General features: G+C 40.5%; 1 protein-coding gene across 1 annotated transcript; it reads left to right on the top strand.

Annotated features, from left to right (window-relative positions):
- The first annotated feature begins 1,136 nt into the window (after positions 1-1,136).
- On the top strand, positions 1,137-23,101 carry LOC148216297 (retinol dehydrogenase 16-like). Its single transcript, XM_088138108.1, has 4 exons — positions 1,137-1,705; positions 12,060-12,318; positions 14,560-14,717; positions 22,653-23,101. Exons 1-4 carry the CDS (start codon positions 1,393-1,395, stop codon positions 22,868-22,870), a joined length of 948 nt encoding a protein of 315 aa, XP_087994234.1. The 5' UTR covers positions 1,137-1,392; the 3' UTR covers positions 22,871-23,101.
- Positions 23,102-26,075: the final 2,974 nt, after the last annotated feature.

Here is a 26,075-nt window from a genome sequence, read left to right as displayed (position 1 = left end):
AGTATGTGTCCATTATATTTATAATTTATAATTATATTATAAAGAATAGAATGAAGAAAAAGAAAAGAAATATATAAAGAAGTGACTTCCAAACTTCATCACAACAAGTGTAAACATTAATAGCCTTCACCCCCTTAAAGATTACAAACAGATATCTCTTCATCTCATATCCCATCTTTTATCTATAAGCAAATCCATAAAACATCAACTTTTCAATCCTGGTGTCAGCAAAAAGTCCATAAAGGGTTCGCTTAATGACTGCCACAAAAAATGTCATAAAATTGGGTGCGGTCACGTGATGCCTTGCTTCACTATTGAACTGCTTAACGATGAATTTTCCAGTCCCTGTTGTGGTTGTAAGTCAAGAACTACCTATACTGACACTGTTGATATTGTAGCCACTAATTTCTGGCTCTGTTCTTCAAAGATCTCCTTTAATATTTCCAATGTTATAATGTTTTATGTCATTTTTTAAGTCTCAGTACAAAAGCAGGCTTATATGTTTTTTTTTCCCTTCTCTTTGGAATCTCTGGTCCCCTCTTGTGTCCAGTTCCTAAAATCATAAAGTCACTTATCTTTGTTATTACTTACAATCCAAGACAGCCAAAACAAGTGTTTCCCATGAGAAGCTATTTATTTTATAATAAATAATATTTATTTATTATTATTAATTCTTTAAGTTCATAGCTTATAATAATGTTTTCTTTTGTTCAGAGTTGAAGATAATCTCAGCCAGCAACTTTTCAGACTTATTGTTCCGAAGGTTGCTAATAGTTTTAAGATGGTTAATAGGTAATTTCCGAACGTGATTAGAAAGGGAGATTAGCGAATGTAGTGTCCTTTAAAAGATTCTGCTACCATTGTGAGCAAGATGGCTGATTCTTTCATTTCCTGGCGCTCAAACCCACAGAAAACCAGTGTCCTATGGCCTCCTTGCAAGAAGCAGCTGTCTGGAGCGCATGTGGGTGATCTCCTGTCCTCTCCTTGTACAGAGAGGTTCCAAGGAAATGGTCTACTCACTGGTTCTCGGTCTTACCAACAAGGGCCACTAGCCAATCATTTCACAGTAAAACATCTGGGCTTCCCAAGCTTGCTATGTGCATCGCTCCTCATCCATTCATACTGCTTGCTTCTTCCTGGTAGGTATCAGCTACAGGCAATAGAGGGAAAACAGGACCAGCAAAGGGGGAAGTAAATTTTGTGTTGGTACAGTTTGATGCTGGCTTAAGGACTGGTGGAGTTCAATTCATCAATGGGAAAAGGCCTTTTATCTTCCCACTAAGGGCAATTAGCCAAAGATTTCCAAGTGGAAACTCTGTGCTTCCCAAGCTTGCAAGATGCATCTCTGCCCACCCATTCACACTGCTTCCTTCTTCCTGGTAGGTATAAGCTATGTGGCTCTACCTGGCTGCCCTGGTGGGGCTTTACTTCCTTCGACGATGGTACCGAGAGAGACAGACGGTGGAGAACCTGACGGAGAAATACGTCTTCATCACGGGGTGTGACACTGGCTTTGGGAACCAGCTGGCCAGGCAGCTGGATGCCCGGGGTCTGCGGGTGTTGGCCGCGTGTCTCACTCCGGAAGGGGCGGAACAGCTGGAGAAACTCACATCGGACCGGTTGAAAACCACCCTGCTGGACGTCACCAGCACTGAGAGTGTTGCGGCAGCAACTGAGTGGGTGAAAACATGCGTGGGGAACAAAGGTAACCAACTCCTTCTATTTATACTAGGCTCTGGCCATACCTGTGTATGGGGATCAAGGGACTTGGATACTTAATTTCAAATATTAGCAGCTAGAATTACCAGTAGGCTCGGACGAAGTATTTTATGTTTTTGGCAGCAAGTGAAGTTTTCCATGGCATGAGAATCCAGCATTTGCTTATCAAATCATGATTAAAGTGACCAATGTAGGGAGCTAAAGCGATAGGTGTGAAGATACAGAGAAGATAGACTCTTCCCTTGTTTAATTTTACTTTAAAAGTAGTTGTTGGGAAATCCTACTTTAATCTAAGCCGTTCTGGAGTACAGGAGTAAACCATTTATCCCACCCAGGCAATATTTTCATCCTCAATAATTCTCTAAAGCTGTTTTAGCCAGTGGAGGATGTCACCAGCACTGAGAGTGTTGTGGCAGCAACTGAGTGGGTGAAAACATGTGTGGGGAACAAACGTACTGTGTTGGTTAACTCTTACTCTGTGTCTTCAGTGTGCCCCAAAATTACCATTATTGTTTTTATTAATGTGCCAATATTATGATGGCTTTCTTGCCTAAATTAATAAGGCATGGCATCTTCTAGAATATTAGCATCCATCTCTTTGGATTCCGAGTCTGTTCTACCCTGAAGGGCTGATATTTTCTTTGTCAGGGTTTTCTCATGGGAAAGAAGTTCATCCCGTCATCTGTACAATAATATTATGGCTGCATGAGTCATGTGACAAACTTGTTATTGTTAGTGTAACTTGTGACTTGTGTGTTGTGCACATCTACGGCTAATTACTGCCACCTGTTGGCGTGTGTATGCTAGTTACCCAGTGGGGGGGCATGGAGTGCCAATATAACTGGAGTATTGTATGCCCAGTGTCAGGATCTACGCAAGCCAGAACCTTCATTTGTTTTCTTATTGCTTTTACTTTTATTGCTAAGTATATATCAATGGGTGAATAGTGGAATCGTGGGAATGTTATTTTAAACCGCTTGCTTGACCTGCCATAAAAAGCGGGGAGAGGAGGCCAGGTGCCGTTATCCTTATCTTGAAACAAGCATCCAAGGCCAAGAGATGTGAGAACCGGGGCAAGGCGCGAAGAGTTTCAAGCGAGAAAGAAAACCTGGGGGGGGGGGGGGAATTTGGGCTTAAAAGGAGAAGGGTTTGCTTTATAGAATTAGACTCAACAAACTATGGTGCTGTACGCTTCTCCTGAATAAAGAAATATTTGATGAAACTTTTGGACTCCAGAGGATTTACTGAACTTTGGGATTGAGTGTGCAGACTCTGACATTTTGTTGAGTCTCACCCCATTTTACGAGGGATTTACCGGGGAACCAACCACCGTGGAAAACCCCCTCGAAAAACCTACCGCGGCTGCGGAGATGGAGGAAGAGTGCCCCGTGGCCGGGGCCATAGGGGGATCCGAGGAGGAAGAAACCCTAACTGGTATCTACCCTATCCTCCCACCGCCGCGGAAACCTGAGAGGCGCAAAATGAAGTTGTGGAGCATGGAAGAGCTGACTGGGGGAATGTCATTCCTAGACATGGCCCCTGAGAAGCGCTGGGCCCTGACGACAGGGAGAGTCAAATCCACATGGAGGGAGACCCTAGAAGATTGCGTACATCTCCTGCAATTGAAAAACACCTTAATAAAGAGAGAGCTGATGAGGATGAGCGAAATCGTTCGTCGTTCAGGTCTGTACCAGAGCCCGGGTATAGAGGGGGAGGGCGAAGAAGAAGGGGTGGAGGAATCGCTACTAGCCCCCCCAACCACGCCCACAACGGCAACCCCCGTAGCTCCGGCAGCACCGGGGCCTCCGGCCGGCCCAGTTGCGCCACCTGCGCCCGCCCCGATGGTCCAACGGAGGGTCGTCCCAATTCAAGCCCAGCAAGACGCCCTCTTAAAGCGCTGGGGATTGACCGAAAAATTTAGCAGGGACCCAAGTGAAGTACCTAATTTCATGGCTCAAATCACTATATGCATGGAGCAGACGAGGCATTTATTCGCATCCGACCAGGAGCGCGTGCTCTACATCTGCAGAGCGTTCACCGGCAAAGCGGGGGAGTGGCTGATCCAACTCCGAGCAGCACAAGTGCCCGAACTAAACCACCTGGGTGGATTTTTAACCGCTCTTTGTAGAAGATTTGAGGACCCTGGAGTAGTCACCAGAGCCCGGGCGCAACTAGGCACGATGTGGCAGGGAACCCGTAGCCTCGGAGAGTACGCCTTAGAATTCCATGGCATTGCAGGGCTGCTTCCAGATTGGCCAGAGCAGTTCAAAATCAACTGCTTCCAGAAAGGAATGCGCCGCGACCTCTGGAAGTTAGCGTTCACCCGAGGAGACCCGAATTCCCTAGATGGATGGATCCAACACACAGGTAACGTCGAAGCCCAGTGGAAAAGAGTAGACCCGGACTTCGGGAGGAAACCCGGTACCCTGGCATCAACGTCCCGGAAGTCACCATCAAGAGGAGGAGACGAGAGATTTTCTAGAGCGGTCAAACGCGTTTGTTTCCACTGCGGGGAGCCCGGTCATTTTGCGCCCTCCTGTCCTAAACCACCGACCGGACAGGCGGGGGACCTGAAAAAACCCGCTGGAGCACCACAAAAACCCGGCACAAAAGGCAAAAAAGGAACTGCGGCGGCAGGAACGGAATCGCTGTTCCCAGACCTCGTCATTTACAAAGACGGATTGGTCAGAAAGGAACAAGAGGCAAGCGTGGATTCCGACAAAACCGCTCGCCAAACCAAGGCTGAAATGGAGGATGAGGAGGACGACTCGGATGAGGATGAGGCGGTGAGTGTTACCACCCTTAAAGTGACTATTTTGGCACGCAGAACAGAGTATAAAGCCACGCTAACTGCACTAATGGATACCGGCTGCTCGCGCTGTTTGATCAGTCCCATACTGGTTAGCGTGCTGGAGCTAAGGGTGAAAAAAATAAAGACTCCCATAGTTTTCACCTAGCTGGATGGGTCAAAAGCAAGGGGAGGGGCTGTGCTGTATCGCACGGAGCCTTTTGAGCTACAAGTAGGGACCCACCGAGAGACTCTTAAATGCTTAGTAGCTCCTTTGGGAAATTACACCCTAATCTTTGGAGCAAACTGGGTGAAAAGGTGGGACCCCCGAGTTTTTTGGAAGACGGGACAAATGCAATTCGCAGATGGAATTTATTTGGGGGCTGAGGAGACAGAAAAAATAAAAACTGCAATGGCTGCAACCGCTAGCAGCATAACTCAATCTCTAGATTTGGACCCAGAGTCCCTTAACAACATTCCTAAGCCCTACAGGGATTTATAAGCTGTGTTCAGCAAGAAGAAAGCAGATACACTGCCTCCCCACAGAGACATTGACTGTGCTATTGAAATTCAGCCAGGAGCTAAATTCCCAAAGAAGAAAACTTACTCTACGACCCAGAAAGAGCTTGCTGCTCTAAGGGAATTCATAGACACCAATCTGGCGAGAGGATTTATACAGCCAGCTAAATCGCACATTGGCAGCACCCGTTTTATTTCGGGAAAAGAAAGATGGAAGCTTGAGACTCTGTACGGACTATAGGGGTCTCAATGCCATCTGCAAAGAAAATAAGTACCCCCCCCCCCTTAATGAAGGACCTGCTAGCTCAATTGTCAAAGGGAAAAATATTTACTAAACTGGATTTAAGGGACGCATATTTCCGTGTAAGGATTCATGAAGGAGACGAGCATTTGACAGCATTTTCGACCCCTTTTGGCTGCTATGAGTACAAGGTCCTCCCATTCGGGCTTTCAGGGGCCCCCAGGGTATTTATGCAACTAATTAATGAAGTGCTACATGAACATTTATATCGAGGAGTACTGGTTTATTTAGATGACATCCTTATTTACTCTGACAACTTAAAAGACCACGTAAAATTGGTGTGAGCTGTTTTAAAAAAATTACTGGAGGCTCAGTTGTATGCCAAACTGTCAAAATGTGAATTTCATAAGGAACAAGTGGACTATTTGGGGTATCGTATTTCTAATTCAGGGATTGAAATAGATCCTGCAAAAGTGAAAGATGTTTTAAGTTGGGAACCACCCAAAACCAGGAGGCAATTACAAAGTTTTTTGGGCTTTGCTAATTTCTATCGCCAGTTTATTCCAAACTTTGCACAAGTTGCTTTGCTGTTAACGGACTTACTAAAAACAAGAGGCAAAGAGGCAGCGAAAGCTCAAAAGCCTGGGGCCCCGTTAGTATGGACAGAGGAGTGCCAAAAAGCCTTGGAGGCTTTAAAAACCTTGTTTACGGCAGAGCCTATTTTAAAACACCCAGACCCTGACAAACCTTTTGTAATTCAAGCCGATGCCTCTGACGTAGCAATTGGAGCTGTTTTACTCCAAAAAGATGAAGGGGGGTTACTCAAACCCTGTGCTTACATTTCCCGCAAATTTACTGAAACAGAAAGAAGGTGGCTCATTTGGGAACAGGAGGCTTTTGCGGTACGTTGGGCCCTGATGACATGAAGAAACCTCCTTGAAGGGGGATAACATGCTTTTGAGGTATGGACAGACCACAAAAATTTAGAGGCCCTTACAACTCCGAGAAAGCTATCTCCCAAACAAGTACGCTGGGCCCAATTTTTCAGCCATTTCAAGTTCACTTTAAAATTCCTCCCTACATGCCTGGAACCTCATGCCTGGAACCTCTGGGCACTCTGGGTTCTGGTTCTGGGTCCTGGGTTATGAACTGGGCCCATAACCTGTTGAGCAGAGTACAGCAGTGCTCCCAGAAACCCTTTGCCCAGGGAAAAAATAAACACCAGCATGATAGGTTTGCAAACTGCAATGTCCATATCTTGTTCTCCAAAGAAACTCAGCCAGAAAATATATACTATCTGGTTGTTTATTGCTAAAAATGCAAAACTCCATAAAATACAAGTTGTATACAAAATATAGAGAAAAAAACACTTCTTCTCATATATTCAGCCTCCAAGACTTATCCACAAACACAAAGTCTCTAGCCAAAAACTCTTAGAGAAGAGGTACACTACTTGGTTGTTAGTTACAACTACATAATCCATAAATCTACATACCTACATAGTGGCTAACACTCTACAACTGCATAATTCTTGATGATTAGTGAAACATCTTAAATATTGTTCCAATAAAGAGTTAATTTTCTCTGTAGATCTGTCCGTTTCCAGATGAAAACTGGAACTCAAAGCTTGAGTTAATCCAATTAATGTAAGAAATTCCCTCCAAAATTTGGAGATGAACTGTGGGCCGCGATCTGAAATCACCCTCTTGGGGGCGCCATGGAGGTGGTAGATATGTGTTATAAACAATTTTGCTAACTTTTTAGCATTTGGAATTGATGTGCAAGGAATAAAATGCGCTTGTTTAGAAAACAGATCAATTACAACCCAAATTGCTGTGTTGTGATTGCTCACAGGTAAATCAACGATAAAGTCCATAGAAACTTCTTCCCAAGTTTTTTTTGAGATGCCACTGATTGTAGAAGGCTCAAAAGTTTTCCTCCTCTTTTCTTTGACATTGCACACGACATGTAGAAACATATTCAGAAATGTCTTTTCTCATGGTTGGCCACCAAAATTGTCTACGTAATAAATGTAAGGTTTTTATAAATCCAAAATGCCCAGAGGTTTTATCATCATGGCCCTTTTCTAGAATTTGCTTACGCAGTGAAACTGGAACATACAGTTTGTCTGCCATCCACCAAGCTTGGTGTTCATGGGTTAGGGTATTTTTATTATTCTGGAACCATTCATCAGAATCTAAGGCAGCGTTTAGTTTTTTGAGCAGTTCATTGGTAGGTTTTTGTCTTTGTAGTTTTCCCTGGGTTCTGGTCAGGGCTACTGAGCCAGGTTCTGCTTGTGGTGGTGCTTTAGGAATTACTGGAGCAACCACCTGTTCTCTTTGGCTGTTATGCTGAGGTAGCCTTGATAATGCATCGGCTAAAAATTTTTTCCCTCTACAGAGAAAATTAACTCTTTATTGGAACAATATTTAAGATGTTTCACTAATCATCAAGAATTATGCAGTTGTAGAGTGTTAGCCACTATGTAGGTATGTAGATTTATGGATTATGTAGTTGTAACTAACAACCAAGTAGTGTACCTCTTCTCTAAGAGTTTTTGGCTAGAGACTTTGTGTTTGTGGATAAGTCTTGGAGGCTGAATATCTGAGAAGAAGTGTTTTTTCCCCTATATTTTGTATACAACTTGTATTTTATGGAGTTTTGCATTTTTAGCAATAAACAACCAGATAGTATATATTTTCTGGCTGAGTTTCTTTGGAGAACAAGATATGGACATTGCAGTTTGCAAACCTATCATGCTGGTGTTTATTTTTTCCCTGGGCAAAGGGTTTCTGGGAGCACTGCTGTACTCTGCTCAACAGGTTATGGGCCCAGTTCATAATCCAGGACCCAGAACCAGAACCCAGAGTGCCCAGAGGTTCCAGGCATGAGGTTTCAGGAATGCTGTTCCAGGACTGTGCCCCGGACGGAGGCCAGGAGTGATGCAAGCCTAAAATTCAACAGGTTAACTTGGCTGATGGTTCTGTAGCTAAAGTGACCCTGCAAGGTAAAGTGTTCATTCCTTGTTTGGGGGAAGTGGTTTCTGATGTACTCTGTGTTCCTACACTTGATTTTTCCCTTCTCAGTGTCCCTGTATTAATTAGCATTGGGTATACTGTTACGTTCCAAGGTTCTGAATGCTATGTTATCAAAGAAGGGGCTGAGTGTGCTAGAGGGAAATTGGTTAATCATTTGTATGAAATGCTTCCTAAACAAGATGTGTTAATTGGAAGTTGTGTTGGTAATGTATCATTACATGATGGTTGTATACATTATTACCACAGAGTGCTAGGTCATCCTGGATGGAAATGTTTGTCAAAAATGGCAAAAGTGTATCCAGATTTGAGATTCAAGAAAAGTTTCTTGATTGTACTGTGTGTAAGCAATCTAAGATAAAATCTGCTCCTGTTGCTAGAAAGAGTAGCAGAATTTCCAAGAGGCTGTTTGCCCTTGTGCACACTGATTTGGCTGGTCCGTTTCCTCCAAGTGAAGGTGGAGCAAGATTTATGTTTGTTTTAGTGGATGATAAAACATGTTTCACGTTTTGTTATTTGCTTAAACAGAAAGCTGAAGCTTTCTCTCATTTCAAAGAATTTGCAAGCATGGTTGAGAGATGGCATGGGTATAAAGTAGGATGTTTACAGACGGATAGAGGGGGCGAGTTTATGAGCAATGAGTTCCAAAACTGGCTACGTAAAAAAGGCATTTTTCACAGATTAACAAATGTTGGCATGTCTGCAGAAAATGGAATAGCTGAACGCAAGGTGGGCGTTCTGAAGATGTTGAAGGATAGTTTACTGCAAGATGCTCAGGTACCATCCCATTTTTGGGATGAGGCAATGTTAACAGCAGTGTTTCTCACTAATAGACACTGGAATTCAGCTGTGAATGAAGTTCCTTATTTTTTGCTGTGTGGTAAATATCTGTGCTTGAAGCATTTGCGTACATTTGGTACTTTTGCTTATGTACAAATTCCTCAGTCTCAAAGAAGAAAAAACCAACCAAAAACACAGTGCTTGAGATTTGTTGGTTATTCATATGAAGCTAAAGCATATAGATTTTCATTGAGTGATGGATGAGTGGTTATCTCTAGAAGTGTCAGATTTGAAGAGCCTTCTGAGTGGCAAAGGCTGCATGCAAATTCAGAGGTTTTTTTGCAGTCACACACAGAGTTAGCTAGAGAGCAAACAGCACCTGCTGCACCCCCCTCTCCGCAGATTAAACAAGAAGCGGAGGAGTTGCTGGTTTTAGCTGAAGCTGAGCAATTACAGCAGGCAAAGGAGAAGACTGAAGAACAAGAAAAAAGTGTTTTTGAAATTCCACGCAGGTCAACCTGTGTAACAAAAGGGGTTCCGCCTGAAAGATTTGTTGTTCAACAAGTCAGAGTATGTCATATTACCTGCGAGCCATAGAATTTCAAGGAATTATTAAGCCTACCTTTTGATGAGCAAGAGAAATGGAATGTAGCTATGGATACTGAGTTCGATGCATTAGTAAAACAGAACGTATTTGAAATAGTTGATTTACCTGCATCAGAAAAAGCCATAGGTTCCAGATGGGCGTTTAGAAAGAAGCTTTTACCTGATGATACTGTTCAGTATAAAGCTAGACTGGTGGCACAAGGTTATTCACAAGAGCAGTTTGTGAATTATATTCTTACATATGTACCTACAGTTAGGCCTGAGTCATTGTGTGTAATGTTGGCCTTAGCTGCACAAAGAAACATGGTTGTTCATCACTTTGATGTGGATACAGCGTATTTGAATGCTGAGCTTCCTAAAACTGTGTACATGAAGCAACCTCCAGGTTACACATGTGATGATTCCCAGAAAGTCTACAGATTGCGTAAAGCAGTGTATGGGTTAAAACAAGCTGGGAGATGTTGGCATCAATGTTTAGATAAAGCTTTGTTGGAAATTGGTTTCAAGAAATCATTAGCTGATCCATATATGTATACCAGAGGAACTGGAAAAGACTATACAGTACTTCTCACGTATGTTGATGATTTTTGTCTTGCTACTGGTTCTTTAAACTTGATAAAAGAATTTGCCAAGCAAATGGAGAAATATTTTAAATTGAAGGATCTAGGTATGTTAAGATACTACCTTGGGATTGAAGTGCACAGAGCTGAAAATGGAGAAATCTATCTAAGTCAAAAGAAAAAGATAGAACAGTTAATAGGGATGTCAGATGCAAAACCTGTAAAATCCCCAATGACTTGTGATTTTGTAAAACATGAGATATGTGAAAAGTTGTGGGAAAAACCTGAAGTGTACCATTTTGTGGTAGGTTCAATCCTTCACCTAGCACAATGGACACGTCCTGATTAATCCTATGCTGTTGGAGTTTTGAGCCGTAAAGTGGCTAAACCAACTGAACATGATTGGCAAGGATTAAAAAGAGTAATGAGATATTTAAAAGGTACAACAGATCTTTGTCTCAAAATGTCAGCCAAAGGGCCTGAAAAGCCTGTAATTTTTGTTGACAGTTCATTTGCAGAAGAAGGTGACAGGAAGTCCATAACTGGGTTTGTTTGTAAATTTGGTGAATCTACAATTGCGTGGAAAGGAAAGAAACAAACATCCATTGCCTTGTCCACAGCAGAAGCTGAATTCACAGCTTTGTCAGAAACAGTTTGTGAGTTAAGATGGTTTCATCAATTATTTACTGATTTGGAAATAAAGGTGTCATTACCTTATACAGTGCATGAAGATTCCCAAGCCTGTATAGGGTTAGCTAAAACAGAAAACCTAAGAGCTCGCACAAAGTATGTTGATGTAAAGTACAAAAATGTAAGACAAGCTATGTTAGAAAATGTCATTGATCTTGTGTATTGTGTATCTGAATCAAATATTGCAGATGTATTTATCAAAGCATTGGCTATTGTACAACATGAAACAATGTTAACTACACTTGGGTTTGAACAAATTTAATTGTTTCTGTATTGTTGTAATCATTTGTTTGTACTACATTGTAATGTGTGTTGTTGTGTCGAAAACGGGCTGAGAGGGGTGTCAGGATTTTCTCATGGGAAAGAAGTTCATCCCGTCATCTGTACAACAATATTATGGCTGCATGAGTCATGTGACAAACTTGTTATTGTTAGTGTAACTTGTGACTTGTGTGTTGTGCACGTCTACTGCTAATTACTGCCACCTATTGGCGTGTATATGCTAGTTACTCAGTGGGGGGGGCATGGAGTGCCAATATAACTGGAGCATTGTATGCCCAGCTCTGCAGTTGTAGAGTGTTAGCCACTATGTAGGTATGTAGATTTATGGATTATGTAGTTGTAACTAACAACCAAGTAGTGTACCTCTTCTCTAAGAGTTTTTGGCTAGAGACCTTGTGTTTGTGGATAAGTCTTGGAGGCTGAATATATGAGAAGAAGTGTTTTTTTTTCCCTATATTTTGTATACAACTTGTATTTTATGGAGTTTTGCATTTTTATCAGTAAACAACCAGATAGTATATATTTTCTGGCTGAGTTTCTTTGGAGAACAAGATATGGACATTGCAGTTTGCAAACTTATCATGCTGGTGTTTATTTTTTCCCTGGACAAAGGGTTTCTGGGAGCACTGCTGTACTCTGCTCAACATTCTTGACAGATTTGGGGTTAGCAATATTGAATGTATGGAAACCTGGATAGATAGATAGATAGATAGATAGATAGATAGATAGATAGATAGATAGATAGATGGATGCATGGATGCATGCATGGATCCATGGATGCGAATCTGCAAAGATAAGTAAGTGGAGTTGTAACAGTCTTATCTCCTCTGATTCCACAGGACTTTGGGGACTGATAAACAATGCAGGTACTGGTAACCCAACAGCTCCCAACGAGTGGCTGACCAAGAAGGACTTTGTATCAGTGCTGGACGTCAACCTGCTTGGGTTAATTGATGTAACGCTTCACATGCTGCCCTTTGTAAGGAAGGCCAAAGGGAGGGTGGTCAACGTGTCCAGCGTACTGGGAAGAGTGTCGTTCGTTGGAGGAGGCTATCCTATATCCAAATACGGCATTGAAGCCTTTTCTGACAGTCTGAGGTAAAGTAACTTCTGAAGATTTCTCATCAAGACTTCCAAACTACAAGTGGGGCTAGCCCTACCACTGGGTAGAGAGAGAGGTTACTGATGTGATCTGTTTGGAGGAAGACAAAGGGTATCAGGTGCAAGAAGTCATAGCTGTGTATGCCCAATGGTTTGTCCTGTTTTGGTCATCCAGGTTGCTAACCTTGGTGCATGGAGTGATGTGATGGGCAGTATCTATTTCTCTTTGCCTCAGACTCTCAAATGAATTGGGGCAATTAATATCCCAATGAGGAGGTTGGCCAGGATGAGACAATAACAATACCCAGCAGCTACATCACGATCTGAACCTTTCGTATGTGCCCTCTGGCTTTCTAAGGAGGCGTCCTCTCCAGGCTAGAATGAAAAAGTGTTGGGAAGTGGTCAAGAGGTATGCTGAAGCCGTACTTAATTACGGTTTCAGTAAAAGATACCTTTAAAAGATATATATACTGTATATATATATACCAGTATAAGTAATCGGAGGGGTGATAACAGCTCAAAACAATCGGATATCATTTCATGGTCCATGAAAGAAAAGGTGAATTACAGATGGAAGTAAGCAAAAAAATAACAATGGAAATAATGAAAAAATCTCATTTCTCATCAAGCCCCCAATTTAGAAAATGGAAGGTAAGAGAGGAGATTAATGTTTATTTGAAATATGTCTGATTTGAATTGGATATACAGGTAGTCCTTGTTGAATGTCCACCTGTTCAGCGACTGTTTGAAGTTATGATGGTGCTGAATGAGGGGGACTTATGACTGATCCTTGTAGTTGCAACTGTCCCCACGGTCATCTGAACATGATTTGGCTGCTTGGCAACTGAGTCACAATTATGACGGTCGTAGCATCCCCTGGCCATGTGATTACTATTTGCGACCTTCACTGCCAGCTTCCAAATAGGAAAGTCAGTGGGGAAGCCGGGAAGAGGTCACAAATGGGGATTGCGTGACCGCGGGACTCTGCAACCATGTTTGGATTTACGTCATGTTACCAACTGTGACCGCCAGAAGTGCCGTCATAAGTCGGCAGGGTCACGTGGCATTGCGCCTTACAACCGCATTGCTTAGTGACGTTGTTCCTCGTCCTAATTACCGTCGGAAAGTGAGGAACTTGCAGGTTTTAAGTTTCTTTTTCATGTGGATACTATGCCTTGACATCCTGTGTTTAACTGTTTTTGTTATCCAGTTCAACTGCTTTTTAGATCCCATTAAGAGACGACGGGATAAAGATGTTTTAATTGAAAATAAACAGCAACACTGGTATTATGGATTACTACTCTGTGTGGGGCTACTCTTGAAGAGGATCCAGAAGCTACAGCTGGCAGAAAATGGTGCAGCACCAGCAGTTTTGAATGCCCCCAGGGGCACATAGAACACGCGTTACGCAGACTGCGTTGCTTGCTGGTTTGCTTCCGGATCCAATTCAAGGTGTTGGTTATTGCTTTTAAAGCCCTTCATGGCACAGGACCAGGTTATCGGAGGAGCCGTCTTGCCCCTGTTATATCAGGCTGCCCCACTCGGTCCAGCAGAAAGGGCATGTTGCAGACCCTACCAGTCAAGGAATTTCGACTGGCGGGCCCTAGGAAGAGGGCCTTTTCTGCCATGGCCCCCACCCGTGGAGCAACTTACCACCTGAGGTGTGGTGTGCCCCCACTCTCATGGCCTTCAGGAAGAGTGTGAAATCTTGGCTATGCCAAGTAAAGCAGTACTTTTTACTGTTTTTGTTGTTTGATTTTAACTGTGAGCTGCCCAGAGTCTCCCTCTGGGGGAGACGGGCGGCATATAAATTTAATAATAATAAAAATTAAAAATAAATGAACGATATAAATGACCCATCAACTGAATGCAACTGAAACACACTGGCAAACACATTCTTCTTCTAGCCAGAGAGTTGTCCTGACCAGTTGAAAACCTGAGTTATCCACCTCTCTCTGGTGGTCCCAAAGGAAGGCGCCATTTGGAAATCGGTTCTGTGAAAAAAATGGGAAATGTCTAGCGAAGGTTCCTAGCAAGGCATGTCAGTCAGACATGGAAGCACCTTTATATTTGGGGGACAGTTTCTGTTAGCCTTCTGAACCTCCTTTTAGAGAAATCCAGCAGAAGAGGGTAATTTCCTGTATTTTATGGTTGCGGGAGCAGGACATTGAATGTTATGGATCCTTGGCCTAAGAACAAGCCCTTTCTTTTGTCCTTATTGCTTTGGTCTCAATCCAGGCAAGAGATGCAGACTTTAAGGGTCCACGTCAGCATGGTTGAACCCAGCACTTTTTCAACACCTATCTTTGATCCTCTGGAGGAGTCCTTGCAGAGAATATGGCAGCAGCTGGCTCTGGACATTCAAGAAAGCTATGGGCGGAAGTTCTTGAAAATGTGTGAGTTACGGGGAAAGAGCTTGTGGGGAAGGCTGTTTGGTGGTAACCGAGAAAGTGCTAGAGGGCCAGGCGTGCAGGGCAGCCATAGGGTCATGGTTTAACATGCTTTCCTCCAGTCTGTGAAGTGTCCCAAGAATGTGCCAGCATAACTGTCTCTCTCCCAACACTCAATTTCTGTTCTCTTTTGGTACTGAGGCTGGCAGGTAGTGCTGTCCTGGGAGTGGCTTTGTGGGAATAGTTCAGGGAAGAGATTTGTGGACTTCCTGCTGGAAAGAAAAAAGCCAATCACATTCCCCCGTGTGGGCTGGGGCTGAGGAAGAAGGTGAGTTTGGGGTGTGCAACACACAAGGCCATTCCTCCCTTACCCAGTAACCACATTTTCCTGCCATGTTCTCATGAACTTCCCTGAGGCAGTTTTTTTTTTAATAAATTTTTTATTTTTTACAACAAACACAAACAAACAATAGCATAAAAAACATAAAAACCATCTTCCATTTTAAACAGTGTATCAGCCAGTTACCAATCATTTGTGCCATCCTTTCATAGTCTTCACTCACCATTTATATAGAGTCTCATATTATCTATCCAACACATATTTATATATTTATCAGTTATCAATTATTATTCATTTGTTACTAGTCTATCTATAACACCAGCTTTCATTATAAGATTTGTATCATTTTTATCCATTGATTATATATATATATAGTAATTTATATCAATTTGTCAAGTTTCTATTATATAATTTCCTGATCTATTACATTACTATATCTTTTCGTCCAACCATTGATAAAACAAATCCCATATCATATAAAATTATTTGTCTTCTTGCTCTCTAATTTCAAATGTCAATTTACTCATCTCAGCACATTCCATAATTTTCTTAATAACTTCCTCCTGCATAGGTACTTTTCATTCTTCCAATTCTTAGCAAATACAATTCTAGCCACTGTCAAAACATTTACAATCAGATATTTCAGTTCTTTACTATATGTTTCCGGTATAATTCCCAGTAGAAATGTCTCTGGTTTAAAGTCTATATGTTGTTTTGTCATTTTTTCCAACCATGTGTGGATTTTAATCCAATATCTTTTGGCTTCTGGGCATGTCCACCACATATGGTAATATGAGCCGGGCTTCTGATGACACTTCCAACATTTGTCAGACTTGTTCTTATACATTCTCGCAATCCTCGCTGGGGGTAAATGCCACCTGTAAAACATCTTACACAAGTTTTCCTTATATGCAGTTGACATTGTCATTTTATAGTTTTGAGACCATAGTTTTTGCCACTTCTCTAAATCAATTCCATGTCCAAAATTTTTCCCCCATGCAATCATTGTTTCTTTGTCCTGTTCTTCCTCCATTTTAAATTGTAGTAAATGTCCATAAAGTTTTTTGATCACCTTTTCATCATTACCCATCAAAATTTTATCTAAAACAGTCAGCTCATCATAGATACCTTCTGCTTTAAAATCTTTATCGAACCTAGATTGTATTTGCAAATATGAAAACCAATTCATTTTTATACCTTGTTCTTCCAACGCTTGCATAGTTTTAAGTTCACCCTTTTCATTCAATATTTCAGTATATCTAACTGTTTGTTCCTTTTTATATGTTATTGGATAAGAAAAGGCTTCGATAGTAGATATCCATCGTGGAACTTTTACATAATATTGTCTTCTTGTCTTCTCCCAGTTTAAAAACAATGCTTCTCGAATATAGTGCCTTCTAAAATAGCCCTGTGTTTTCATTCCCTTATACCATAAGAAAGCATGCCAGCCCAACAACAAGTCATGTCCCTTTAAGGTCAATAATCTATTATTTCTTAAAGTTATCCAGTCCTTTACCCACATCAAATTTGTCGCCTGATAGTATAATTCCCAGTTAGGCAAGGCAAACCCACCTCTTACTCTTGCATCTTGTAGTAATTTAAGCTTTATTCTTGCTTTTTTACCCTGCCAGATGTATTTCAATACAATTTTATTTAAATCATCAAAGAACTCTTTCCCTAGACGAATTGGAATTGTCTGGAATAAATATAATATCCTAGGCAATATATTCATCTTAATAGTGGATATTCTCCCAATCATTGATAATTGTAAATTCTCCCATTTTGTCAAATCTGTTGCAATCTGTCGTTTAAGTTTAACATAATTATCCTCCTTCAATGTACTACATCTTGGTGTAATATATATCCCTAGGTATTTAACCCTGTTTATGACCTGTATTTCTAAAACTTCTTCCAATTCTTTCTTTTGGCTTGCTAGCATATTCTTTGTTAATATCTTTGTTTTATCTTTATTTATTTTTAAACCTGCTACTTTTCCATATTCTTCTATCTTTTCAATTAATTTAGATGCTGTTTCCAATGGGTCCTCTAGTATAAATACTAGGTCATCTGCGAAGGCTTGCAGTTTGTACTCTTCCTTTTTGATCTTCATTCCTTTTATTTCTTTCTCTTCTCTTATATTCCTGTTCAACACTTCTAATGTTAAGACAAACAACAAGGGCGATAGTGGACAGCCTTGTCTCGTCCCTTTTGTTATGTCTATCTGTTCTGTTAAATCTCCGTTTATCATGATTTTTGCAGTCTGCTTATGATATATTGTTTCAATGGCTTGGGTAAATTTTTTACCAAAGCCCATTTGTACCAATTGCAGTAACATAAATCGCCAATTCACGTTGTCAAAGGCTTTTTGTGCGTCTAAAAATATCAAAGCCATTTGCTTTTCAGGGTGTGCCTCATAATATTCCAGAGTGTCCAGAATTACTCTCATATTGTCTTTAATTTGTCTCTTTGGCAAAAATCCATTTTGATCGGCATGGATAAAGTTATTTAAGTATCTTTTTAGCCTTTCTGCCAATATTGAAGCAAAAATTTTATAATCTGCATTTAGTAGAGATATAGGTCTGTAATTTTTAACCTGTTGTGGGTCAGTGTCCTCCTTTGGTATAAGTGTAATATATGCTTCAGTCCATGTTTTGGGTATCCTCTTCTTTGTCATAACTTCATTCATAACTTCCAATAGTTGGAGGCTCAATATGTCCTGGAAGGTTTTGTAGAATTCCACTGGCAGCCCATCTGGACCTGGAGCTTTCCCTACATTCTGCTTTTTTAGAGCTTCTGTTAGTTCCATCATAGTTATATTCCCCTCTAACATTATTTCAATGTCTTTAGGTATCTGAGGTAATTTCGCTTTCTGTAAATATTGTCTTACTTCTTCTTCTTGTACATTCTCTTGATGATACAATTTTCCATAGTAATCTTGTATAATTTTTTTCTTGTCCTCATTACCAAAGCAGATCTGTCCTTCTTCATTTATCAATTGATTAATCCTTTTTGATTCTCTCTCCTTTCTCAGTTTATAAGCTAACCATCTACCTGGTTTATTTGCATCTTCAAAGTAGTTCTGTTTAGCACTTCTAATTTTTTGTGCTAGTTCCTCCTTTTCCATTAATCCCATTTTATGTTTAATTAAATCCATTTTAGCTTTAATGTCTTTTTTTTGCGTGGATTTCTGTAACTCTTCTTCCAGTTTTTTATGGTCATCCTCCAATAATTTAAAGATCTTTTTCTGCATTATGTCTCTTTTCCTTGTATAATCTATTATTAAACCTCTTGTATAAGCCTTCATTGTATCCCAAAGATTCTGTAATGATGTATCCTCTTTTTTATTTTCATTAAAAAAGAAGGTAAGTTCTTTCTCTATTTTTTGTTTGAAATCTTTTTCTTTTAGTATCCTATTATTTAAAGTCCATCTAGATCTCTTCCGTTGTCCTTTCCAAATAACTACCATTGGATTGTGGTCGGCCCGAATACTTGTTTGTATTTCAATTTCTCGAATGTTAGCAAATAAGTCCGCTGACATCCATACCATATCAATTCTAGACCAAGATGCATGTCTGTCTGAATAAAAAGTGTATTGTTTATTTGCCGGATTTCTTTCTCTCCATGCATCTTTCAAGTCTATTTCTTCTATCATTCGAAGGAAGGATTTTGGCAGTGTCTTCCTAGTTCTCTTTGTCAATTTCTGTGTTTTATAGTCCAATTGATCATTAATTATTCCATTAAAATCTCCCATCATACAGATATTAACATAGTCCAGTTCAACTATTTTCATATGTAATTTCCTATAAAATTCTTCTTGGTTGTCATTGGGAGCATAAATTGTAATTAAAAGAGTTTTAACATTATTATCTATTATTTCAACCATCAGAATCCTTCCATCATCATCTGCATAAATTTGTTCTGCTAGCATTGTATCTCTAATATATAGGACCACACCTCTTTTTTTACATTGTGTCAAAGAGGTGAATAATTTACCCAATTTTTTTTGCTGCAACAAATATTCATGTTGTTTTTTGATGTGTACTTCTTGCAGACAAATTATATCAAACTTTAACTTCTCTAATTTATGAAATACTTTCCTTCTTTTAGTAGCCAAATTAAGTCCATTTATATTGATCGTAATCAATTTTCTTTCCTCCATGTTAGGCTTTATACGAGGGTTTAATTGCTCTAGTAGATCTTACTTCTCGTTGCTCTCTGGGAACACCATCTCCCCCACTTTCTTCTTTTTCTTTTTCAGTTACTGCCACACATTCTTCTTGAAACTCAATTAACGATTCTTCCTTTTGTGTGTCTTCTTCTTTTCCTCTGAAGAATTCTGAATAAAATAGCTCTGCTTTTTGGACTGTATCAACTCTTTGTCTTTGTTCCTGCCAAGTAAACTGGAGACCTTCTGGAATCAGCCATCTGTAGTTTACTCCTCTTTTGAGTAGCTCTTTAGTCAGGAATGAATATTGCCTTCTTATGTCTCTTACTCTTCTTGGCACCTGCTTCAGGACTACAATTTCTTTGTCTTTGTACTTTAATGTTTTCTCTCTTGCCACCTGGAGTATCTGTGCCTTGATCGTTTTTTTGGTGAATCTTATGTGTACTTCTCTTGGTAGTTTATTTCTCATTGCATATCTCATGTAAACACAAAAGATTTCATCCATCCCATCTGTCATCTTCTCTGTGGTTATCTCCAGTGCTTCTGCCAATATTTCTGTCATTATTTCCGCAAGATTTTCACCTTTTTCTTCCTCTATGTTTTGAAATCTCAAATAGTATTCTGATTTATCAATTTTCCATCCTAGCAGTTCACTGCTGCCTTTTTCGACTTCACTCAGTCGGGTATCGATATCTCCAATTTTCTTATCTCTTTGTATGTCTTCATCTTCAATTTTCTTGAATCTCTCCTCATATTTTGTCATCATCTGTTGTATACTTTCATCTGTCTTTTCAATTCTGTGCTCAATATTCTCCGTCCTCTTTCCAATCTTCTGAATTTCTTGCATAATTGCCTGCAATGTCACTTCCTTCTCTTTTTCATATTGTATCATTGTCTGGATTGAGTGTTGTCTCCCAGGAGATGAGGAGGAAGCTACTGATGTTGATGAGGTTGGGGCTGTTATTTTCTTGCTCATCTTGATGCTTGAAGCTGCAGAAAAGAGAAAAGGGGGAAAGAGAACAAGGCAAAAACCACAGCTACTACTCCAAAAGATGAGAATGAAAAACAATAAAAGGGAAGTAAAAAAACTGGAGAAAAAAGGAAAAGGGAAAAAAAATCTTCAGGCACTTGTCCACCTTAATCCAATAATATGCAAATAAAAAAATTAAAAGGAAAGGAAGAAAAAAAGCTAAGTTTCTTTTTAAAAAAAAAAACCAGCTGAAGAGAGGGTAAGGAAAAAAAATATAGACAAAAAAACCCAAAGCTTCTAGCAAGAAGTAAGCTACTGCCACTAAATGTCCAAGGCTCTTGTGACTAAATCAAGCTTTCCACCTTAAACATTTTCAGAATCCACTTTCAACTCCGCTTTCTTGTTTATAGTTATTCGGGTGATACCTGTATAAACAGTTATCATGCACGTCCCACTATCTTTTTAGAAAGCTCAAAGTCCTTGAATATGAATAAAACAAGTCACAGTAGAGAAAACAATATATCCAAGCCTCTAGGTGGCAGTGCTACTTTCTTTCATTAACTTTCTCTTCGCTTTCCCTCTTTCCCAGCCAGAGAGAAAGGAGAAAAAGAAAAAAAAAAGAAAGGAAAAGAAAAAGAAATATGTTTCTTAGAGCACTAAAAAAAATCTTAATTCTAACGCTTAAAATCAGAAATTATTAAATATCAAACAGAAAAGCCAGTCCAGTTGAGTTTAAAAATAAAACAAACCACACTCTGCCAGATTCAAGTCCATAAAAAGGGAAAGTTGAAAAACTAAAGTTTTTTTTAGAGGCTCGATCTCGCCGCTTAGTCCCACTTTTCTTCACTTTTAAAAATTCACTTTAAATTACTTAGGGTGTTCTCTAAGCAAAGTTAAATAGTAAAAGTCCATCTCACCCGGTTGACACACTTTCTTCTTCCGTTTGGAGCTGTCCCGGCTTTTGCAGTCTCAATGGCTGCCACTCCGTCGCTGGTTTCAGGGACTTCTCCTGGATCAACCAGGGACATCGCAAAGTCCCTGAGATCTACAGGATGTGCCCTATATAGTCGCCGTCTCTACGGGACAGCTTGGGTCCTTCGGGACCGTCCAGCATCGGAGATATCAGCTGCGATCTTGAGAGCTCCAGATCGCACACCGTACCGCCGCGACGCCAGCTCCGCCTCTTCCCTGAGGCAGTTTAATGTCACCTGTAGCTATTCCAGTTTTAAAGTCATGTGTTCCAACTGCTTCCAGTGCCATTTCTTTGTTGTGGATGTGAACTGACATGCTTTGCTGACCCTTTGGTTGCCAAAGAGCTCAGGATGTGGCCAGCAGAAGCCACTGTAGGCTGCCCTCTCCCTCTCGTAACTGGTCACTCTTCTCAGTGGGCATTTGGCCTGTCTGCAGGGGAGACCAGGCAGAACGCTTGGTTGGACCAGGTTCTTCAGAACGCTTGGTTGGACCTTTCCAAAGAGGGTCAGGTTTCCCAGGCTCTGTATAAACTTGGGCATCTTCCTCCCTGAGAGTGCTGGTCCTGTGGTGCCCAGAAGATTGAGCTGAACCAGAATGAGAGCTGGCTTCTGCCAGCTTTGTGATGCTGCTTATGTTGCTGTTGGCTGCTGCTGCTGCTGCTAAGGGTTTCTCATGGCCATATTTTCTCCCGTTTTTATTACTTTTGGTATATTTGAGGAATTGCGCATAGTCCTGGGATCAATCTCACACAGCTCCAGGCACCAAGTTTACTTATGTCACCAAAATTCTCAGCCATGCCTTTTGCTTACACCATCGTGACTTTGAGATTCTTAGGGTGATCACTGTGTTTGCTATGCATGGGTCTATCAAAATGGTTGGTTTCCAGGGTTGTCCACTAGCTACTGGCCTATCCTGATGTGGTGCATGTTGTTTTAACTCAGTGGCCTGGAGGAGGAGCCCTTGTTCACAATTCCTCTGTTTACAGCTCTCTCATTCCCCCCTTTTCAACCTCTTTCAGCCCATTGCCCCTTCCTTTCTATGTCCGCTGAGTGGTCCTTCTTGGGCGCTGCCCCCCCCATCCAATAGATTATCCCCTGAGGGCTGGGGGCTCCAACCTCCTAGTTGTTGTAAGGCTGAATAGACCCTTGTGCTGCACTGAGTGTTGAGGTGCTATGGGCAGTCCTGTCTGACATGATTTCCTTTCGTTTATTACATCACTTCTTACTGACTTTATTCCTTTTTTAAAATGTCTTGGTGTTTGGAATTTGTTTTATTATATGGCAAGTGTGTTATTGCAAACCACCTAGAATTTCTGGATTGAGCACCACACAAACATCTGAAGAAATAAATATATGATGACAATTTCAACATGTTGATAAGCTTAATTATCCATGGAGAGTCAGTTTGGCACTGATTTTAAAAGCCAGGGCTATTACTAGAAGCTTCACAATTTCTCATGGATGAGTTTCTGTGCTTAATGCTTTTCATACCTAGATTGCAAAATGGTGCAACGTTCCAAGACATATGGTGAGAAGAACCTCCGTTTGGTGACGGACCGTATACAGCATGCCTTAACATCCCGCCATCCTCGTGCTCGCTACTCTGCTGGCTGGGATGCAAAGCTGCTCTTCCTGCCTGCCTCTTATTGGCCAAGCTGGGTGGTGGACTGGCTGGTTCTAGTTGTTTTGCATGTAATAGCACACAGAAGTTAGATTGTCTCACTACTAACTTGAGAAGCTAGCCATCATTTAGAAGAGAAGACGTGGTTTTGCATCCTGCCTGGATTCGCAAGAGCTCATTTCGACAAGTAGGGCCCTCTCACTTTTGCAAACATTCAACAAATGTATAAATGTGAAAGTGGTGTACCAATTGTCTTCTCCTAAATGAAGTCCATTAAAGAGCTTCCTTCAATTTGTTTGACATGTTTTTCTTTTGTTGCTACCTTGTTGTCTTGTCTTAGGCTAAAAATGGGATTTTAAAGAAGTAAAAGCTATAAATAAAGAAATTGCACAAAAACAGCCGTTAGCTTGAATATTATATCATGGTATAAAAGAACCAGATTCAATGCCAGAAAAGAGTAATTGGCAGAGAATGCGGGAAGCAGAAAATATCAACTTTAATTCCACTGGAAACACTGAAACAATTGATTCAGCCAACAGTCATTCTCATCCAGACAATTCTGTGCACAATCCTTTCCTTTCTTTTCCTATTTTAATAACGATTGTGCAGTGGAACATTAGTCAATACAAACAAGGTATTTTAGAGCAGTCGTATTATAATAGCTATCAGCCATATACCTTTAACTCTATCTCTCATTCCATGGTTGACACGGTCAACTCTTTGGATTGTTTTGTTACGGTTAAACGTTCCGCTTTTCAAGATCTAAAATGAAGAGGTAGTTCCACAATACAAAATGCCCAGCTTTAAAAGCCACAGTTGAAGCCCCTTGAAATACCCCTTCTCCTAGAACTGAACCCAGCAGAGCCAACCAGTCTCTCCTGGCGATGAATATGTGAGAAGGGCACAATGCATTGTGGTGTTGTGGATGGAACACTGAATTGGCATTAAAGAGACCCCGGTTATATGCATGGTGAGCCGTGGCAATGATGGGAAGTGTTGGGGCCACCCAAAGCATTTGAACGAGGCCCTTCACAAAAGGCAGCACCGTGAGTATGACCTCCTTCTGAAGGAGCACGGAAGAGCTGTGCCCTTTGGAAGGTTTGCGTGAATGTTTCAGAGGCTGCCTTGCTTCTCGGTTCTTGCCTTCACATGTCCCGTTGATGCCAAACTGATGTCTGCATGCACACAACACAAGTGAGAAATGGCTGGAAAGCAGCTTGACACTGCTGGAAGACATGGCTGCTTTAAGACTTTGAGGAGAGATGCTCAGTTTGTGCCCAGCTGCTTTGTGAAACGCTCCTTTGAAGTGTTTTGCATAATCCTGTCATCGTGTGGCATTTGCTACCTTTTAGCCTTTGAGGATTTGTTGGGGCTATGTTGTAGGGTAGAATAGATTTCAACATGAACAGAAGGGAAGGCAGTTGTATCTTTCTTGCAGCCTCAAGACTTTTGCTTCTTTGTTTCTGTTGCTTTTTGGAAACCTGCAGTTTGGATCAGCTGTGGTCAGAAAACTCCTCTTCATCAGCATTTTCTGCAAATAACTCAAAAGCTAAGTAAAAGTGACTTGTAGAATGTGGCCAACTTTCTCAGTGTTTTCCATTCTGCTTTTCCTTCATTTTTTGAATTCCTAAAAACTGAGGGCTATAACACACCATTTTGATATTTGTAGCACTACTCATGGCTCTATCCACTGGTCTAGTTTACAAATCATTTTACAAACCCACCTCCATCCTGAAGGACTGTGGCTGGCATGGAGCAACCAAAAAAAAAAGGTATCGAGGGTGAAATGGGCTGCAAATTTTGGTTATAATATAAATTGGATATATGAGAGAAGATGTGGGTTCAATTTATATTGTGTCACAATTTAAGAGAGAGTTTTGATAAAATCATGAATCGTTGGTATATGACACTGTTTAAATTTACAAAACTACAAAATAATATCAAACCAATGTTGGCAGTGTGAAAAGGAAGAGGGGACATTTTATCATGCATGGCGGACTTGTGAAAAATCAAGGAAATTTTGGGTGCAGATTCATACAATGATGCAAAAGATATTGCCGATTAGTATTACGATGAAACCGGAATTGTTTCTGTTGGGCTTTATGGACGCTAAACTAGAAAAGTAAGATGGAAAACTAATATTCTATACGGTAACTACAGCATGATTACTGTACACACAAAGATGGAAGAAGAATGAAATACCCACAGTAGAAGATTGGATTATGAAATTGAAGGCACTCACAAAAATGGCAAAGCTGATCAGTTTGGTCAGGGGAAAAAACAGAGAGACTCTTTGAAAGCCTTATGGAAGCCTTAGATGGACTTTTTGTTGAAAAGAAACACTGAACTGGTGATTTATGGATTTGGGCATCAAAAAGGGTTAACGAGGAAGGGGAAAGAAGGGGAAGATAGTAATTACTTGATAGAAAGAAGGGCAGAAGTCATAATTCTGTTTTCTTTCGTTTCATTCTACTTCTTTTTTCTTATCTCCAGCAGGGAGAGAGTTCCAGAAAGGGGAGCAGATGACGCCTGTTGTGTGGCCCACACCCAATGAAGCTCATGTTGGACATTTGCAAGATCTACACCTTTAACTATAGAGATTGTTTTTGGCTGTGAACTATCAGAATCAGGTGGCAAACTCTGTATAAGAGAAGTATCCTTCCTCTTACTTGTTCTGCTGCTTTCCTGATTTTACTTTTTTAGGCTCACTGCTTATTCGCTGCTATCTGGGATATTTATATTATATTATTTATGTTCTTTGTTGTCACTTTTGTATTGCTGAAGATATATTTTATGTTTAAATTTACCTTTTGTATATTTTAAATAGATATGAAGGTTGATAATTTATATTCCTTGTCTCCTCTTAATCTCATTACCCAACAAATTGGTAGCAGAGGATGGTTGGGCTTGAGAAGCTGATAAACTTTTTAAAGAGAAGACAAGAAAGTTATTATTAAGTTTGGTGTTTTTCCTTTTGATCCAGACAGCAAAGCAAAGAGCCCTTTTTCCTTTTTTTCCTTTTTAATGGTAAGAAATTTTTAAAGAGATAAGGTGATTTATGTAAGTGAAGTATTGATAGTAAATATTTTAAACTAAAGGAGAATTTAGCAGAGGAGTTTGCATAGAGTAATTTTAAAATGTCTGTAACCTTAGGCACTTTAACAGATGGAGCTATTACATCTACTCCAGGTTTCCAACAGGGTGTAAGTAATAACAGCATATTTGCAATTCAAAAGTTAAATAGGAATAACTTTCAAATGTGGGATGCAAGGTTAAGAGTTTCCCTTCAAGTACAGG

This window comes from Python bivittatus, unplaced genomic scaffold (genome assembly GCF_059951505.1).
Source record: "Python bivittatus isolate LINGU-HERP-01145 unplaced genomic scaffold, Pbiv_v1 ctg000220_np1212, whole genome shotgun sequence".
Lineage (NCBI taxonomy): Eukaryota > Metazoa > Chordata > Lepidosauria > Squamata > Pythonidae > Python > Python bivittatus.
This window is presented reverse-complemented; position numbering and strand designations above follow the sequence as displayed.

Excerpts from the sequence above, each read along its gene's own strand:
- LOC148216297 (XM_088138108.1), top strand. The coding sequence starts at position 1,393 with ATGTGGCTCTACCTGGCTGCCCTGGTGGGGCTTTACTTCCTTCGACGA. Across the intron at positions 1,706-12,059 it reads AACATGCGTGGGGAACAAAG|GACTTTGGGGACTGATAAAC; the intron begins GTAACCAACTCC and ends CTGATTCCACAG. Across the intron at positions 12,319-14,559 it reads GCCTTTTCTGACAGTCTGAG|GCAAGAGATGCAGACTTTAA; the intron begins GTAAAGTAACTT and ends GTCTCAATCCAG.